This window comes from Myotis davidii, unplaced genomic scaffold, assembly GCF_000327345.1.
Source record: "Myotis davidii unplaced genomic scaffold, ASM32734v1 scaffold332, whole genome shotgun sequence".
Taxonomy (NCBI): domain Eukaryota; kingdom Metazoa; phylum Chordata; class Mammalia; order Chiroptera; family Vespertilionidae; genus Myotis; species Myotis davidii.
In genome coordinates this window covers 8,035,686-8,053,417 of record NW_006285779.1, presented here as the reverse complement: position 1 = coordinate 8,053,417, position 17,732 = coordinate 8,035,686, and the positions used below count along the sequence as shown (strand labels likewise).

General features: G+C 49.6%; 1 protein-coding gene across 17 annotated transcripts in view; it reads right to left on the bottom strand.

Moving 5' to 3' along the window:
* The window catches only part of SORBS1 (sorbin and SH3 domain containing 1), a 196,897-nt gene that overhangs the window by 73,179 nt on the left and 105,986 nt on the right, over positions 1-17,732 (bottom strand). For 11 of the 17 annotated variants that reach the window (XM_015559393.1, XM_006756633.2, XM_006756636.2 and 8 more), the window contains 5 exons: positions 15,597-15,959; positions 12,211-12,355; positions 8,208-8,237; positions 3,123-3,295; positions 1,413-1,476 (listed from right to left, as the gene is read on the bottom strand). In XM_015559393.1, the coding sequence (XP_015414879.1) occupies positions 1,413-1,476; positions 3,123-3,295; positions 8,208-8,237; positions 12,211-12,355; positions 15,597-15,959 (775 nt within the window). The remainder of the gene's footprint in view (positions 1-1,412; positions 1,477-3,122; positions 3,296-8,207; positions 8,238-12,210; positions 12,356-15,596; positions 15,960-17,732) is intronic. The other 6 variants (XM_006756638.2, XM_006756644.2, XM_006756640.2 and 3 more) reach the window with 2 other exon arrangements.

Here is a 17,732-nt window from a genome sequence, read left to right as displayed (position 1 = left end):
GGACATTGGAGTCAAGGCAAACAACTGAGGTTTTCATCTTTCCATACCTCTGCCTACCATGAAGGCAGACAGTTTTGTTCAGGACCTGCAGTTGAGCAGTTAACAGCTATAACATGTGAGTGGCCCACACTGCTGGTGAGGCAGAATCACATATTTTTCACACGTGTGCCTGTATCCCCACATCGGGACTGCCAGAGCTGGGGCTAAAGGCTAAAGGTGAGACACAGCTTGCTGGAGGAAAGGGACATCAGCTTCAGGAAGTAACCAGAGGAATTGGCACTATCCAATCAGAGAGACCTGGCCATTAACTTCGCCATCCTGACGGAGCTCATCCACCCAACTACAGTGGACTTTCTTTTGGCTCCAAAACACAGAACACGAGCATCTCAATATTTAGAGAGTTTGAAGAGGGGCACCACTGAACACTGCAGGGGTAATTAACAGTGACCTTCACTGGCATCCACAGCTCATCAGAGAGATTGGTTATTTGTGGCTTAGGCCAACACTGACCAGACACTTTTTCTTTGCCTGTGTGTGTCATCCGTGCCAGGCAGCCAGACTGGATTTGGCCACATGGAAGGACAGGATGCTCTGCCTGAGGGAGGCGTGGTACCTTCCCATGGTGCAGCTGCATCCCTGCCTATCAGCTGACTGGCGGCAGAGGCGATGGGAGCTGGAGGGTTATGACCTGCCCGAGCACTGGCCTGGGGCTCTCCCACCATGCGGAGAACCTGCTACCACCCAACCGGCCCGACTTGGAAGCACTTCTCTTCCAGCGTGAACGGGCTTTGGACTGTCAGCTCTTGACTGACTCAGGGCTACCTGCCAACGGCTGGCTCCAGATGGGGAAGATTATTTTTCATATTAACACCACCTTACAGGGGGAGAAGGCGTGCTGTTCACAGGCAGAATTTGCAACATCCCTTGGAGGAAGGGAAGCAGGACAGACAGAGAGAGGTAGGTGATTGGTCCAAGACCAGATGAGTCCTGGGGAACTGACTCCAGGTCAGAACAGTTTTTAACTCCTGGTTCAGTGCTTTCTCAACCTGCTCTCCTACAAGGCAGTCACGGGCTGACATGAGGAGGTGCCCTTAAAGCTGGAAGCAGGGGTAAGTTGGAGCAGCTTGCATCCCAGGCAGGCAGATGCCAGAACGCAGGAAGCAGGGCCTGTAGCATCCCACAACATCTGGGCAGGACTTCTACGCTGACCTCAATCCCCTACGTGAGGCAGGCACCCAAGTGCTCCCTCCCCCCATTGGCTCTGGAGGTGGCTGCTGGGCTCAGGCAGGCTGGCGCTTAATGAGGTCAAGCCGCAGGGGCCAGTCCTGGCATCCTAGCAAAGGGGGTTTATGCCCTCACCACAACAATCAGCATGGGAGCACAGCAGAGCTTCTACAAGAGCAAACCAGTACCTCTGTTTAGTTTGTGGATCTGCTTAAACATGGTCTTGTACCAGTCTTTGGATCTCTCGGTGTTCTGGAGAAAGAGAAAGGCAAAGAGTAACATGAAACGGAAATCTTGGTACATTTCAGAACTTCTACAATTACAACAGCTCAAGTCCAAACTCACGTAATTCTATACATCCTGTGATCCCACACTTAAATATTCTTTTTAAAAATGCAAGACTTTTCAGAAAGAACAGACAAACCAAGAGATTCAGACCTGAATCTGCAGAGTAACATTTGGCCCACAGGACACAGATTTTGACAACAGTGGACGAAGATACACTTCAAAAGGTGTCCGTTTTAATAGAACTTTTTAAAACTTCATTTTTACAGACAGTCTCTTTCCATACACAGATGACTAAACTAAAGTAAAACATCCTAGAAACATACACGAGACAAAGAACATTCGCTTGTCAGGCCTTGCCCTGTCCATCCCAGATTACTCTGTAGAAGTGTGTCTAAGTCACCTTGCATGGGGCCAGATTCAGAATACACTTGATAAAATGTAATCCATTATAGCAGCCAATGCCAGAGCCGTCATCCTATTCACACAGCTGGGCTCATGTTTATTCATTTATTTTTTAAGATAAAAATAAACAAGAACAGGGACAGATAGGTGGTTAGACCAGATAGTATCACTCCCACTTTACAGATGAGGAAAAATGAATCAAAGCGTCCAAACCGACAGAGCTGGTGAGGAGAAGAGTGGAAGGGCCGCCTCATCTATAAAATGGGAACAATATTATTATCCACCCTGTAAAGTGAATGATGTTTACATGAGATAATGCACTTGGCAAATGGTAGCTGTGATCACTACTGGTAATAATTCTCATTATTGTTATACAACTATTCTTACATAGGACTGGACAACATTTCTTTGGAGGCTGAGCTACTGCTGTTCTATCAGCCTTCTCCAACGGGCACATAACCCTGTACACTAGCTCAAGGGAATCACCGAAAAGCACATGGCAAGGAATGGAATTCACCCTAATCCAGTTTCAAAAGTCGGGCTTCCCTGGAATCCCTGAGGGCCTGCAGGAGGCTGGCATGCCTGTACCGGGGGGTGGGCTGGGCAGGCTACCCCAAGACCACTCTGTTCTGAGGCCTCGGCAGGCCGAGCCATTCTGTGGTTGCCTTAGTTTCCCTCTCATGCTGGGTGACGGGCTTGCTCCCATCAGGGGAACTGCTCCCAGAACCCGTGAACAGGGACCCTGAGCCTCACTCTCCCCTGCGCTCTCTAACCCTGGACTAACAATTTCCGAGTCTGCTCCATGGATTAGTAAATAACGTGTCCATGGGTGGGGAGGCCAGCAACATTCTCCTCTTCAACACGCACTTCTCAACGCCTCTCAGTTCTGCTGCAGAGAAATCTCCCTGCCCTTGTTCCACGAAGCATTTCTTCACATTCACTCAACCGTGAAATCCCTTTTCTCACGAGATGTAGGGCACCTCTTTGGGGAAAGCTGCTGCACGCGGAGCCCAGGACCAAGGTGGGCCCGGAGGCTGGAGCACAGCGCTCTGAGGCTCTGCGCCCTCAGTGGGCTCGGACAGTGGACAGTGGTGAGGACCCTCGTCACGAGGCCTTTGCAACCCACGGTGGGGCCCACATGCGCGCAGGGCTGTACACTTGTCCCTGGCTGAGAGGTGGCCCAGAAAGGACTTGGTCGGGACTCGTACCCGGAGTGGGATGCCCACTTCGTCCATGGACACATCGCTCAGGCCCTGCGTGCTCTCAGCCACCCGCCTGCTGTCATCCTTGGCCTTTTTGTCAGGGGACCTGCCAGGAGAGGCGGGTTTTTCCTGGGTTGTTGCCAAGTCCCGTTCTCCCCCTCTTCTTTCTGACACAGGATCTGGAAGTGAAAAACAACCATTAGCCGAAGTTCTTCTGGTGGCTCCAAAGCAAACCGCCCCTCCCCACCCCCCCACCCCCCAAAAAAAACACCCTCTCAGACAATCCAGCTGGGGGAAGTGTGCTTGCTAATTCTCAATTGGAACGAGTTTCATGTAGCGCAAGGGTCAGCAAACCAGGCCCGGCCACCTGTTTTTGTAAATAAACTTTTATTGGAGTACAGCCACACCCATTCATTTACGAATTATTTATGGCTGCTTTCAAGCTAAAATGGCAAAGTTGAGTAACTGTGACAGAAACCATATGGCATGCGAAGCCTAAAATATTTACCATCTGGCCCTTTAAAAAATTTGCAGAGGTATACGCCGGAGGCTGCTGACTGTCAGGGAGAAGGTAAAACCACCAAGAGGTGGCCATTCATTCCTTGAAAGTCCTTGTTTCACCTTGGGGGAGTCACTGAACTTTTCCGTGCCCCTGTTTTCTCATCCAAAAATGGGGATAATCCTTCCACTGGCAAGCTCACAGGGATGCTACGAGAGGACCTAACTAGATAACTCATGCCAAAATGCTCAGAAAGCTCTACATTGCTTAATGCACATTAGAATATTTTAAATTTGATTCAGGATTGGAAGTTACAAAGAGCTAATAAACGTTCCATGTGCGGTCTACAGATTATAAAATTACTCCGTTTAACCTATTATTCCATGTCACTTCGTTATGGGAAGGCATTTACTAAGTCCCTGCCCGGTGCTATGCATTCCCATGCAAAGGAAAGGGAACAGGGCTGGGGAAGGCAGGGAGGGATGGCCTCTTCCATTTAGACACGGTAACTTAGAGGTGACAGTGAGATGTTCATGAAGAAACGCCCTAGAACCCCTAGAAGAAATGTGGGAGCGGAGCCCAGGTGAGAGGCCCCAGCAGGAGTGCAATTCTGGAGCCATCAGCATGAAAGTGATGGCTGAGATCAAGGAGCTGGAAGAGCTCAGTGGAGGAGGTAAACGAGAGAGTTAAGGGCTGAACTCATGCACCAAGGACTGTCGCAGTCTTAGGCTCCCCAGAAGATGCAGGAGTCGCCAGAGGGGTAGGAGATGAACCACAGGCACAGGGAGGTGCCAGTGAAACCAGAAGACAATGCCAAGAAGTGGGTGGTTAAATACGTCAAAAAATAAATTAAAAAACCAACCTCAAAACAGAAATTGAAGCAGAGGAGGAGGCATTAGATTAGGCAAACGAAGAGTCACAGGATTACTCTGAGGGAGTAATTTTGGGAGGGCAGTGGGGGTAGATGCCAGATCGCAGGAAAAGAAATGAATATAAAAGCAGGAAGTGGGGTAGTAAGTAGGGAGGTGGGCATGGAAGAACTATGCCAACCAGAGAGGTCACAAGATTCGGGGGCAGAAGGTCCAAGCCAGGGGAGTCTACAGGCCTACAGTGAAGCCTGGTGAGGCTGCGGGGACTGAGATGTGCCCTGGAGATGAATCAATACTCAACAGGCATCTGTTCACTGCTTGAGGAGGAGGCTCTCATCTTTGAGAAAGGAAAAGGTTCGAGTGCTAGCTGGAAGCCGAGGGTGCAGGCAACGTTGTGCTGAAGATGGAGCTGTCGTGTGTGGAGGGGAGGCTGGGGGGAGGGGCAACACATCCGTGGGCACCCTCAGGGTTTGTGACTTTCACAGTCTGCTCCATGGAGTGACTCTGCCTGGATGTCACACTGACTTCCAAAATGCAGGTTTATTCTGTGGTCATAGGACGTTTCTTTCTTTCTTTTTTTTAAAATATATTTTTATTGATTTCAGAGAGGACGGGAGAGGGAGAGAGAGAGAGAGAAACATCAATGATGAGAGAGAATCATTGACTGGCTGCCTCCTGCACGCCGCCAACTGGGGATCAAGCCCGCCAACTGGGGATCGAGCCTGCAACCTGGGCATGTGCCCTTGACTGGAATTGAACATGGGGGACCCTTCGGTCCACAGGCCAACGCTCTGTCCACTGAGCCAAACCAGCCAGGGCCATAGGACGTTTTCTAAACATTCTGTGGGAGACTCGGTTCAGGGAGCCCTTCAGACAACCTGATCCCGGTATCATCACCACGAGCCCTAAAGGATGTCAAGACCAGACTGTTTCATAGAATGGGTTCTATTACTCCCAGGAAGTTCCAACAGAAGGCCAGGGACTTGGCAGGAAGCATGCAACATATCAGGGGATTTCAAGTTACCAGAGTCTCCCCTCCAAACGGCTCAGCTGAGCATTCTCCTCCCCCCTGGAAAGGCTTGCCTAAATGGGATCAAGATTTCGAGCTCTGGCCCTGGCTCAGTTGGCTGGGCTCGGCCCATAAGCCAGGAGGTTGCTGGTTTGATTCCTAGTCAGGGCACATGCGCAGGAATTGGGCTTGATCCCCGGTAGGGGATGTGCAGGAGGCAGTCAATCAATGTTTTACTCACATCTATGTTTCTCTCTCCCTCTCCCTTCCTCTCTCCCTCTAAATATCAATCAAAAATTGTTAAAAATAAAGATTTCAAGCTCTGTCTCGCTGGCGTTTGGAGGTGCTCGTATTCCTCACTCTTCAATGTCATTTCTTTAGATCGCATCTATGCCATTCTCATGGTTTTGGGGTCCAGGAAATTAAAAAAATTTTTATGGCAGGTGGCTCTAACAACACTTAACTGTAAAACCCAGCCTGACCGTCCATGGATTTGTTCCAAAGCTGCCAGAGTCCTTTTGATCTACAAAAATTAGCCCCGAATTATCGTTTTTTAGAAGCTTGTGATCATGTGATTCATGATTGAGTGGATTTCAATATACGGAGGGCGGAACTGCAGCCTCTGGGGGAAAACTGTTTCTTTATACAGTGAAAACCCAAAGTGACACTTCACTGTGTCACCCAGGTGACGTGTGGGTTGCAGTGAGGGCTTCTGCTACATCTCACTAGGCCAGTGATGCGAACCTTTTGAGCTCGGCGTGTCAGCATTTTGAAAAACCCTAACTTAACTCTGGTGCCGTGTCACATATAGACATTTTTTGATATTTGCAACCATAGTAAAACAAAGACTTATATTTTTGATATTTATACATGTAAATGCCATTTAACAAAGAAAAATCAACCAAAAAAAGGGTTCACGTGTCACCTCTGACACGCGTGTCATAGGTTCGCCATCATTGCACTAGCAGCTGCCGACGCCTCCCGCTCTGGAGCAGTTCCTTCCAGTTTCATACCGTGCTTTCAAAAGCAAGATCCTGGAATGAGCCGCTCAGTAAACAATGGTGCCGGCAGCCTGAGACCGGGCCTCTCTCTCTGAGGGGTGGGAAAGCTTTGTGACTGAGGTTACAGCCTGCTGACACTTCTCTTGGGGGAGCGCCCCTGTCCTAGCCCCTTCTCCTGTCTGTCCACCCAGGGGACCATGAGCCCCAGGGGCTCTTTCCCACAGCTGAACCTCACTGAGCAAGAAGCCCCCGAGGGTGGCTGGCAAGTGCCATCCCCGCAGGTGAGATGGCAGAGCCTCACTTACTCCGGGCACAGGGTGGAGTACCAGGCCCGCTGGAAGCTCTGAACACAATGGTGCTTCTTTTTAAACCAAAACCAACGTTTAGTGAGCTAGAGATGTGCCACTCTCTGAACCCCATGAGTGGATCTGTCCCCAAACCCAAAGAGGACAGAGCACGAGGCTTCTTTCAAAGCCGGAAAGTGGCCCGGGCTGGTGGCACGGTAGACAAGCCCTGGCATTTATATAGCACTTTGCAGTGTGCAGAGAATGTCCCAAAGCCTCCTGTGGACACACAATCCTGCAGAGGCAAGGACTGTCACCCCACTTCCCACATGAGGAAACTGGCTCAAAGAGGTGAAGTCACTTACCCGAGGATAAACAGCCAAAAGAGGGACGAGCCAGGACCAAACTCTGGGTCTAACTTGTGTTTGGGTACCTTTTAAAAATCTACTCCACTGCTCCTTTCAATCTCCCAGAGGCAGGAAGGAGCCCACAGGGGCTACCTTCCCTTCCCCCACCCCGAGCCACCCTGTTCTCAGCAACCTGGGCTGGGGCCACAGCCTGTCCTGGCTCCACAGCCAAGTCCTGATAAAGCTGAGAGAGTGTGAGAACCCCATGTCCTGCCCACCCGGGCTTTCCACGAAGCCCAAGGGCAGCAGTGGGACGAAGCAACACAGGAATCATGGAGCAGCGGCTCAGAAAGTGGTGGCTTTTGCTATCCACCAAATCAGGGACTTTTAACCCCGGAGTTCAAGATCTACAAACGACCACAGGCGTGTGTTTTCACATGCGTGGCTTCTTCTAGATAATGAATCTACCGCCTTCACAGATCCCCAGATGGGGCCATGACCAACACAAGGTTACAGCCACCACACAAGCTGTGAGGGCAGCACACCTCCCTTTCATGGCTTCAGAGCCTACTCAGTGCTCGACACAAAGTAGACACTCAGTCAAATGATGTCAATCAAGGGAGGCAGCTACTGAAAACAGTGACTACCCATCATGCACTTAGTGAATGCCAAGGCTCGGCCGAGCTGTTTATAAGCAGAACATGTAAGAAACGGATTCGTTGTTTAGTAAGTGATAGAACCAGGATTCAAAGCAGGGTGACGACAGAAGCCACGGAAATGGGTTTCCCCACAATTTCCGCCAACATGTTTGTTCAGAATATCTTACCCATCAAGACACGTCTATTAGTTTGGGTCACTTGTCTGGTTGGCCCCCCCAGCCTTCAAGCTGCAGGGAGGCATGACCCACACCTGGTTTCATCATCCTAGCCAACCAGCATCAAACAGAGCCCTCCCCCTCCCCGCCCCCCGCCCACACACACCAGGAGAGCTCATAAGACTGTGCTGACGGAACATCAATGGTGACCGGAAGCCAGCTTTAACATGGACAGGTGCTAATGTGTAAATAAATATTTCTCACCTACCTGACAGGCTACTGAGTCGTTTCTGCTGTTCTGTGATAAAAGAAAAAACACACTGTGTGAGATTTACAAAGACGTGGTGAAACCGAGACATCCGGGCACAACTCATTAGGATCCCAGTATCTGTGTCCTCACTGTCCTCTGGGTTTAGATGCTAAAACACTGTGCATCCAGTGAAAGCAGCGTGTTGACGCGGCCCTGTCATCCAAGCGTGGTATCTCATCCGCCTGCCCCTGGGTTTGCACCAGGACTCAGGCACCGTCACTGTTCTGGGTGTTTACATCGTATCTCAGGATAACCTGGTCACGGAAGGAGACCCTCCCACCTCCACTGACTTCAAGGGGGCAGTGTGGTCCATGGACCAGCAGCACCAACACGCCCTGCGAGCTGCTGAAAAATGCAGAACCTCAACCCAGTCTTGGTACCTTCTGAGGAGAAGTAATTGCAATGGTAACCATAGCAGCTACCACCTCCTGAGCGCTTGCAGATGCCAGGCATTGTTTTAAGAGCTTTCCCACAGGTTAATGCTTTTAATCTTCGCAACAACCCTAGCAGGTAGGTCAGGGTGGTTGAGACACCCTCAATGAGGGGCACAAACTACTCAAGAAGACACTGAAAACCAGAACTGGTCTAAAACCTGGAATCTCCTTATCTCTAGTCCAAGGATCTTTCCAACTCTAATCACTACGCCCCTTTCCTTAACACTGAGGTCTATGGGTTCTCACCCTCCTGGGCACTCGTGAGGAAGGAGTCAACCTCTTGTTTGCAGAGTCCTGTGTGGACGTGCTACAGCATTCGGACAAAAATGACCTCTACCTTCCACAGCTGCTAAATATAAAGCAGCCACATAGATAAACACAGAAAGCCTGCCAGCCATGGGTGCTGTCATTATCCCCCGTGGCTGCGTCCCCATCCTCCCTGCAGAATCAGCGTGGGCAAGAAGTAAAGAGAGCTCGCAGCTGGTGGAAGCAGCCCTGTCCACGTCGGGCCCATGGACGAGGCTCACTCACACGGCTGGACAACAGAGGCCGGCAGAGCTCGAAGCACCGCGCTGCCAGCCACACTGACCAGTCGTCACCTCCATTTCCCAATCTGTTAAATCAAAGCGCTCACTGGGTCCACGGATCCCGAACTCTGGTCTCCAAGCCAGGGGCAGGCTCTTCCCCAGCAGGCAAAAGCCAAGTTACCCGTTTAAAACACTATGTTGTTCCCACTTCTCAAGTGTGCAAGGCCCTTCTTTCCTGGAATGACACGTGATGAGGATAACGGCAACTGTCTTTCAGGGGTGTTATTTAGCAAAGTTAGAAATTAGCAGCCCTAGGGTGTTCCCCAGACGGTTTCATTTGACAGAAGTCTGGAGACCAAAGAGCTCTTGATCTCCAGTGAGGTCCATGGACCAACAGCACCAACACGCCCTGCGAGCTGCTGAAAAACGCAGACCCTCAGCCCTGCTGCAGAGCTCCTGAATCTGCATCTGCATCTGCAGATCAAGAAGACCCCCCTCCCCCCCAGAGTCTAGGCACAATCAAGACTGCGGAGCTTTGCTCTGGCCGGGAGCTCAGTTGATTAGAGCATTGTTCCGATACACGGAGGTTGTGGGTTTGATCCCTGGTCAGGGCACATACAAGGATCAACCAATGAATGCATAAATAAATGGAACATCAAATCGATGTCTCTCTCTCTCTCTCAAATCAAGTAAACATTTTTAAAAACTTAAAAACAAAACACTGAGAAGCTTGGAGCTACGGAACCCATGCAACTCTTTCAGTCCTGGGAGTTTTCTGATTCCAGTCCTCCTACCAGACTGATCATAAGCAATCTGCCCTCTTACACATGTAAAGCAGTCTCAGGAGAGGAGCAAGGGCGGTGTGGTGCATGACCTTCTGAGCCAGGCCAGACTGCGGTGCCCTCCATCTGCTTGCAGCGAAGGGAGCTGGCTGCAAGAGAGGGAGCTATTGTCACACCACCCCCGGGCCAGTCCAGGCAGGAAAAAAGGGAACCTTTCTTAGGATAACTAAACTAGAATTCCAGAAGTGGAGTAAAGTTATCATTCCCTCAGGAGACTTTGCAATAGTTAAGAAACTTTTTACGGGTATTATCTATGATGCAAAGCAGAGCTGCCAGGCTGGGTCAATTCCAAAGCAAAGCCAAAAATGCTTGACCTACACCCCACTGACGAGCAGTCCAGTGAGGCGCGGCCAGCGAGGCGCTTCCATTCTCCTGGACTCTTCCTGCCGCACCTCCTTGGGGACATATGGTTTGCTCTTTATAGGAAGCGACTTTTCATTAAAAAACAAAACAAAACACAAATATACGTGTATCCTTTTCTGAAGGATGTGTGATGCAGGCTGCACATCTCTGATTTTAAACCCAGGGGCAGGGCTTGGACAAAAGAGAAATTTAGAACCAACGACATCTGGGCAAATAAGAAGAATCCGTTTGTTCAGGAAAGGAACAAAGAGGAAGAACGGGCATGTCTGTGCCCAAAGATGTCTCACTCGGTGTCAGAGGACTTGGCAGAAGTAACTGACATTACACTTGGCATTTCCCAAAACCCAAGTTGCCTTGGGAATAAATCCCATTTTTAGAGAAACTGCTTTTCCTTCTGGGAACTCATTTGCTTCTATGTGATTGGATTTTTTAAAAAGATGAGTCATAAAGAAGTTCATACAGAACCAAAATTTCACTTTGTCTTGCATTACGGACACTTTCTGGGCAGGGAAAGCCACTGCCGAGAGGAGAATGGGCTCTTACATAATTTAGTGTGTGTGTGGCGGGGTGGGAGCACTTTTTATTTTTTGAAGAACACAGATTCATGGGTGAAAATTAATATGGGAGCCACACAGAGTGAAAAAAATAAAATTACTAAAATAACTAAGATTGGAGTGGGAAGATTTTCAGTGAGAAAATGTTTCATTCATCTGTTTTTTAAGTTAGAAGCAGGAAACAGAAAACTCCATTTAATATGGGGAACAATTAAAAATAGATTTCAGCCTCTCATTCTCATCCAAGTTAAGGCAGAGAGAGAGGCAGGCGGAGGGGAGGGAAACTATGAAGTAGGCAAGCAGGGAGTCAGGAAAGGAAGATCTGGTACCGAGCTTTGAGCTCGGAATAAAATAATAAAACCTCACTCAGAAACACCCAGAAAGCTGGAAAAGTTTACATTTCACAGTGCAAAGACCTTTGGGGACCGGGAAGCGCATCCCTCTATTGAATTCCAAAACCGAAATATTTGGATTTAGAAACATCTTCTGGAATCTTAAAGCAGAGGGTCACCATATGAATTATCACCTCAAAGCACTTCTACTTCCCCACGATGCCTTGCAAAGAAGGGGAAGAACCAACCTATGGAACTGCAGGAAGCACACATGAACCCACCGGCCGAGCTGCCTGGGGCCACACAGCCAGGCAGTCCCCACAGGGGGTGCTGAAAGGTGGCCCAGTGTGCCGACTGCTGGCAAGAATGGAGGCTGGTGAGACACTGAGACGTTCAGTAGCCTCTGTGTTAGAGGCAGAAAAACATGTTTGACATTTTAGAAAATATTCCATCACTAGGTTTTTTTTTACAGTTTGGTGCTCAAGATGTCTCTTTCTAGAGAACTCATGATGTCAGAGCTCAATGATTCAGGCACTTCTGAAAAGAGGGACCACTGCACCTAGAGTTTCCAAGCAAAGCTGTGATGAGAATTCTCATGATGAGGAATTAAGGTGCCCAGACTTTCCCTTTCTGCCTCTTTTTTCTTTTTGGTGCCACCCTCTGAAGACACTGTGAACACCCAAGGTGTGGAACACACACTGCAGAAGCTTACTTATTCTGATACCAGACGCCACCCCAAATCAGAGGTCTGTCCGCTACGGTCTACTTGGTGGGTCGTGGGAGGAAACCGGGGCCGATGTCCTCAGAGATGAATGAGATTTGTGAAAATTTGCGTGGGAAGGCAGACTTATTGTCCCGGGGTCACGGAACAGTGAGCGGAGGGAGAGGTGAGCAGTGAAGCTCCCTTACCTCGGTTGTGTTGCAAGAGCACAATAGTGGGATTGACAATGGTCGTGGAGGGATAGGCAGAGGATGGCTTGCTGACTGGTGCAAAGGTTTGGGAATCAGTTCTAACACGAGATGAAGGAACTTCATTTAGCAGAGGACTTGAATCCTGAAAAAGGAGAAACATAACTGTCAGTACACAAAACCTAGAGCTAATGCTTTTTAAAAAGAAAATTAAGGCTGTACAAGGACCTTAATTAGAAGAAGAAATGTAATCAATGAGATGTCATTGATTCCAGTTAGAAGGTTAATCTGGAATGCTTATTCTCTTCGCTGGTATTAGTAAGGGGCGAGAGGGAAGATAATGTTACTGAAAGTCACAGCAACATTATTCATTATTTTCACCTGGTAAGAAACGTGGATCAATCCAGTTACTGAAAAAGCAAATTCAAATCAAAGTAGAAAAAAACATGCAAAACTCATGCAATTCCAAATGCGGTCCGAGCACGAGAGCTGGTTTAATAGGGACAAATCAGGAAAGTTTAGTACACTGTTTACAGAAACATGAGACGATGTGAGATAAGAAGCCATAGGTGTAAGAGTAGAAAGGGTTAAGTACTGGTACTCTTGGAAAGCTATTCTTGTCATCCACATCACTGAGCACCTTGCTAGCACTTGCTGCTGAGATTCAGATATTATCCTGTCCTACAGCGGCGCTTTTTTCACTCCAATACCGACTGACAAAGATCTCTGAAGACTTGTGAAAATCCTGACTTTTAAAAACCTGAGGGTCTCAGCCAGAAATACCAATAAAATTATTATTCCTACCATTACAATTTGCACGATGGGAATAAGGGCAGTCTTTTTAAAGACAGGAAACATAAGACTTCGAAATGTAGCAAGGATATGTACACAGTTTCCTCTATCACACCTATAAATTTAGCAATGTTTCTATTTTAGAATTTACAGACCCTAAAGCCAGAATATCATTCTTAAAGGGTTTAAAGAACAAGACTTTGTTACTGTCTAGAAACAGTATGGCATAAAAGCAATTCGTATGCTCCATCAGAGATCATGGCTCTGTAAGTACCTGCAGAACTAGAGACACGGCCCCATCCTCTTCCTTCCATCCCCTACCCTAGCACAATGCCCTGCAGACAGCAGGGGCTCAGTAGTAAAATGCCACATGAATGACAGCAGCCACCTACCAACAAAGGTGCTTCTGAACAACTTGTGTTCAAAAGAACAAAGAGTTCAGGAGAGGATGTGAGTGTCAGGACCTCGGACAGCTCCCGACACACAGTAGGGGCGGCTTCCTGGAACCCACTGGCTTGGTCATCCACTTCTGAAAGTGCCCCAATGTCATAGCTGCTACTTATGAGTGGCAGCTCAGGTTAGTGAATGAAACTTCCCCCCAAGACTTGAGGCACAATATGGTCTTGTACAAAAGTGCCTCGTCTTAATTTTTCATTTATAAAGTGGGAAAACAATTACACCATCCTATTTACTTCCAAAGTGATATAACACAAATAAATGACATATCCATGAAAACTGCCCTAATGCGGCCAAGAAACACGAGAGTCAGGGCACACAGCTTTCTGAAGTGTGCGTACTGCCCATGAGGCCTGGAAGGACCATGTGAGCATTACCATTTTATAAACTTCACTCTGTGGCACAAGTCTGGTTACTGACTAGATTCAGAACCTGGACTAACGTGAATGGCTGCAGATGGAGCAGGTATCAATGGTGGCTTGGCCGCCATCCACGGGGATCTGCTCTGCTTAACGAACCTCATTCAGGGGAGGAACCCAACAGTTGCCCTTTTCACCTTCTACTTCATTACTTGGGCCAAACTAGAAGTTATCAGGCCAATTGAAGTTTCCTGGGAAGTCTATACGTCAGTGGGGTTTGAGAAACTGAGGACATTGTCCCAACTCACCTGTCCTGGTCTACCTGAACAAACTCAACATGAACACCTAGATCTACTCAACTGAACTGCTCACCATGCATGTGAGCACACTGAAAACGCTGCTCTAGAGACACATTCTATGCCAAAGGGAAGAGCACCCATATTCTCCAAAACAAGGGCAGCTGCTAAATTCACCTTTAAGTTGAGATACGGTAAGATGAGTGCAGCAGGGAACAATTTAGCATTTTTCTCCACCTGGGCGGAGTTGTAGAGGTCAAAACTAGGACATCCAAGCCCCCGGGCCACGTTTGACAGTGTCCTGACCTAACCCATTGTGCTGCATCTAGAGTTTTGAGAAGGGTCCCAGCATTGTACCTGATATCTCACTGGAATTTCTCTTAAAAGCCTCCCTCCCCCCAAAGTTTCCCTCCTGCTTGATTAAACTGCGTGACTCGCTTCAGTTTAATGAGCCACTTGAGCCTGTTTTGGAGGCATACAAGGGATGCCAGTGAACATTAGTTCCATCAGCCAACTGCATGGCCCTACATCTCAAAATGTGGCCCACGCACACTCAGCATCAGAATCCCCCAGGATGCACATTACCACGTAGTTTGAGTCCTAGATCCCTCCCCAGACCCACTTGATTAGAATCTCCAGGAGTATAACCTGGAGAGGACTATTTAAATGCATTTTCCTGCCGCTCAATGAGTCACATACTCTGAGCTTGAGAACACAGCTCAGATGAACTCTCTAAGAGCAGGGGCTGTGCCTTGTTCGTAGAGAATTGAGAAGAATGCCCAGAACACGGTGGGGATTCAATGAAGTCTTTCTCTTGGGCTTTCGCCCCTGGGTTGGGGGCCTGTCCCTCACAGGATGGGCCCTTTAACTTCATGTCCAGTGAGGCGCTGTTTTGCTACAAAGGCCTTGGGAGCCACTACTCAGGGTCCCCAGCAAGTATCTGCCTGTTGAGGAAATAGTCCTAACATTCGTACAAGGCTTTTATACCCATTTTCTCAATCATATTCAACTCTTTTTTTAAACCTAGTCTCTGCCATGGCTGTGGACACGAGTTTGTTTAATTGCTAAATCCACACAAGAGTGACTCTCTTCCTCCCCTGCCCCCCGGTGGAGAAACGGCTGTTGGTTTTTCCACCTGATTCGTAGCTTTCCTCAGCTCTCAACAGTACACCTGCCTGCCTGTGGGGAGCACACCTAGCCAGAGGCAAGGCCACAGAGGGTGTTTTCTCGGCGGAGGACCAAGTTCCTTCAGCAAGATGTGCATTCCGAACAGGACAGCGAGGAAGAGGGAGGGAGACCGTGAGCAGCCGCGAGAGCCCGGGACACACGGAGGCATGCACTCGGGACAGCAGACCCGGCTCCAGCCATCACGCAAGCACAGGCAGGCAGCACTCCCTCGGAACTTAGTACTCCAGTGAGAAGGGCTTTACTGCCAGGGCAGACATTCAGGAAAGCCGCGAGGAAGGGACCCCAGCAAGCTTACGGTACTTGAAACAGCTCCCGTGAGGTCAGGCTCCGAGACGCTGTGCAGGCCCTCCGGGACTGGGGGGACCAGCGGAGGCGGTGGTGAGAAGGATGGTGGTGTCTGGCTAACAGGGGGGTGGGGGCCCGGAGCGCTGGCTGGCGGGCTGTGGTGGGGCCGCCTCTGCAGATGAGGGGGAATGAAATCATCTAGAGTCGGGAAGGTCAGAGGTGAGCCGGCAGGGGCGGCCGCCGGGACTGGGGGGCCCAGTGGCCCCCGAGGTGCTGGAGGTCTGGCAGTGCCTTCTTGCCCTCTGTCAGTATTAACCAGGTAGAGAGGGACAACTATGACCTCAGGCTGGGCTGGGCTGGAGGAAGTGGCGTCCTGTAGGAAATAAGGGGTCGTTACGCAAAGGGGTATGGCAGCAGGGGAGAAGGAATTCCATATTTAAACAGTTGAGCGTGGACATGCAATGATGTACTCTGAGAACTATTTAATCGGTGCCCTTTGCTCAGGGTGCATGAGACAGTCGGTGCTAGCCAGCTGGCCTCCTGACACTCTATGACACAGAGGGAACCCCATCCAACTTTACTTTCCATCCATCTATTTTTGAATCCTTTTGACACTTTAGGAGAGAGAAAGAGAGAGAACAGGCAGGCAGGCTGTGTTTAACCCCCAGAGCCGCTTGCGGAGCCTGAAAGCTTGGGAGTAAATACAATTTCTTTGGCACTTGTTATAAAACATAAACGCCGTGTCCCACCGTATTATCAGGCTACGTATTCCACACTCTGGCATACTTCCATATTCACAGGAAAGACAGATGGGGAGACAGAAAGGACTGTGCTGAGATGTTTAGAGAATTCGGGATTCAAGCTGCAGCGGTATTAACGAGGACAGGAGGGGAGGGCAGCCCGGAACACAAACGAGCTCTCACATGAGTTCCAAAGAGACGCAGCAGACACACAAACATTCCTAGTTCCTTGCCTTGGCTGGATAACACGGCTGCAAAAGGTAAGGTTCTTTTCTCCTCCGGTTTTCGGGATCAGAGGTAACCTGGGGGCCTAGCACAGGTGGTCCCACTGCATCTGGGAACGAAGGCCGAGTCCCCAGGGAAGGACTCTCGCCACGGTTACCAGCATCTTTACGGGGGTCAAAGAACAGCTTGGAAGAGTGAGGAGGAGCAGAGCGTGGCCTCCCCGTGCCCGCTGAGCTGGAGACAATGCTGGGAGCCAGTGCTCGAGTGCCTTGGGCTGGGTCACGTGCAACACGAGAGCAGCTTTCCGATGCCACCGGGCAAATGTTATTGGCTAAACAAGGTACATATAAGCTGCTGACCTTTTTATTCCCAACTGCCTTCTGACGTGGGTTAGAGCTCACATTCCCACTATAAACTGTCCTGGTGGCTGCACAGTGGCGCTGGGGTTGGGATGAAGCACTGGGGGACGTGGAACCTGGAAGTGAGGGCCCAGGACACACCACACCTTGGGGAGCTGATCTGGCTGCCAGGGGGACAGAGACAGGCTGGGGTGGTGAGGGGCTCTGCTGGCTGGAGGTGCCGGGTGGGGCATAAGGCTTTGGTGAGCTCCGGTACAGCGAGTCCTTGGAGGCACCGTGGAGGGCAGGGGGCTGCCATGCAAAGTGGCTCACTTTAGGGAGAGGAGGGCGTGGGGGAGAGAGAACCTTTAGTATGATTTTCAAGACACAATATTAAGACAGAGAAAAAGGAGAGAGGAGGGGAAATGGAAAGAAGGACGACCATTAGAAACAGCAGCATAACATGATCTGAAGAAAAAAACAATTCTAGACAAGTTTTTAAGCAAATCCTCAGCGTAGACTCTGATGGAGTCTACATCTCTCTTCGGGTCAAACCGAGGACCGGCTCACTCACCTGGAGGGGCAGGCCCGACCCCTCACCCGCAGGAGGGAGCTCAGCCCAGGAGAGCCCCGCGCTGAGTCTATGTGGACGCCGATCCTTGGCTGACCTGCCCTCTTAGACCTCCCGACTGAAGAAGGGTGCCCAGGGGCTAAGCCAGGGGAAGAAGCCCCAGGCCCCCAATTACTACACCTCCTCTCCTCAAAGATTCTCCTCTTTATGGTTTTGGCTTTAAAAGTTTAAGTTCACTGAAACCCTCAAGGGTCTTTCATGCTTTTCTCAGG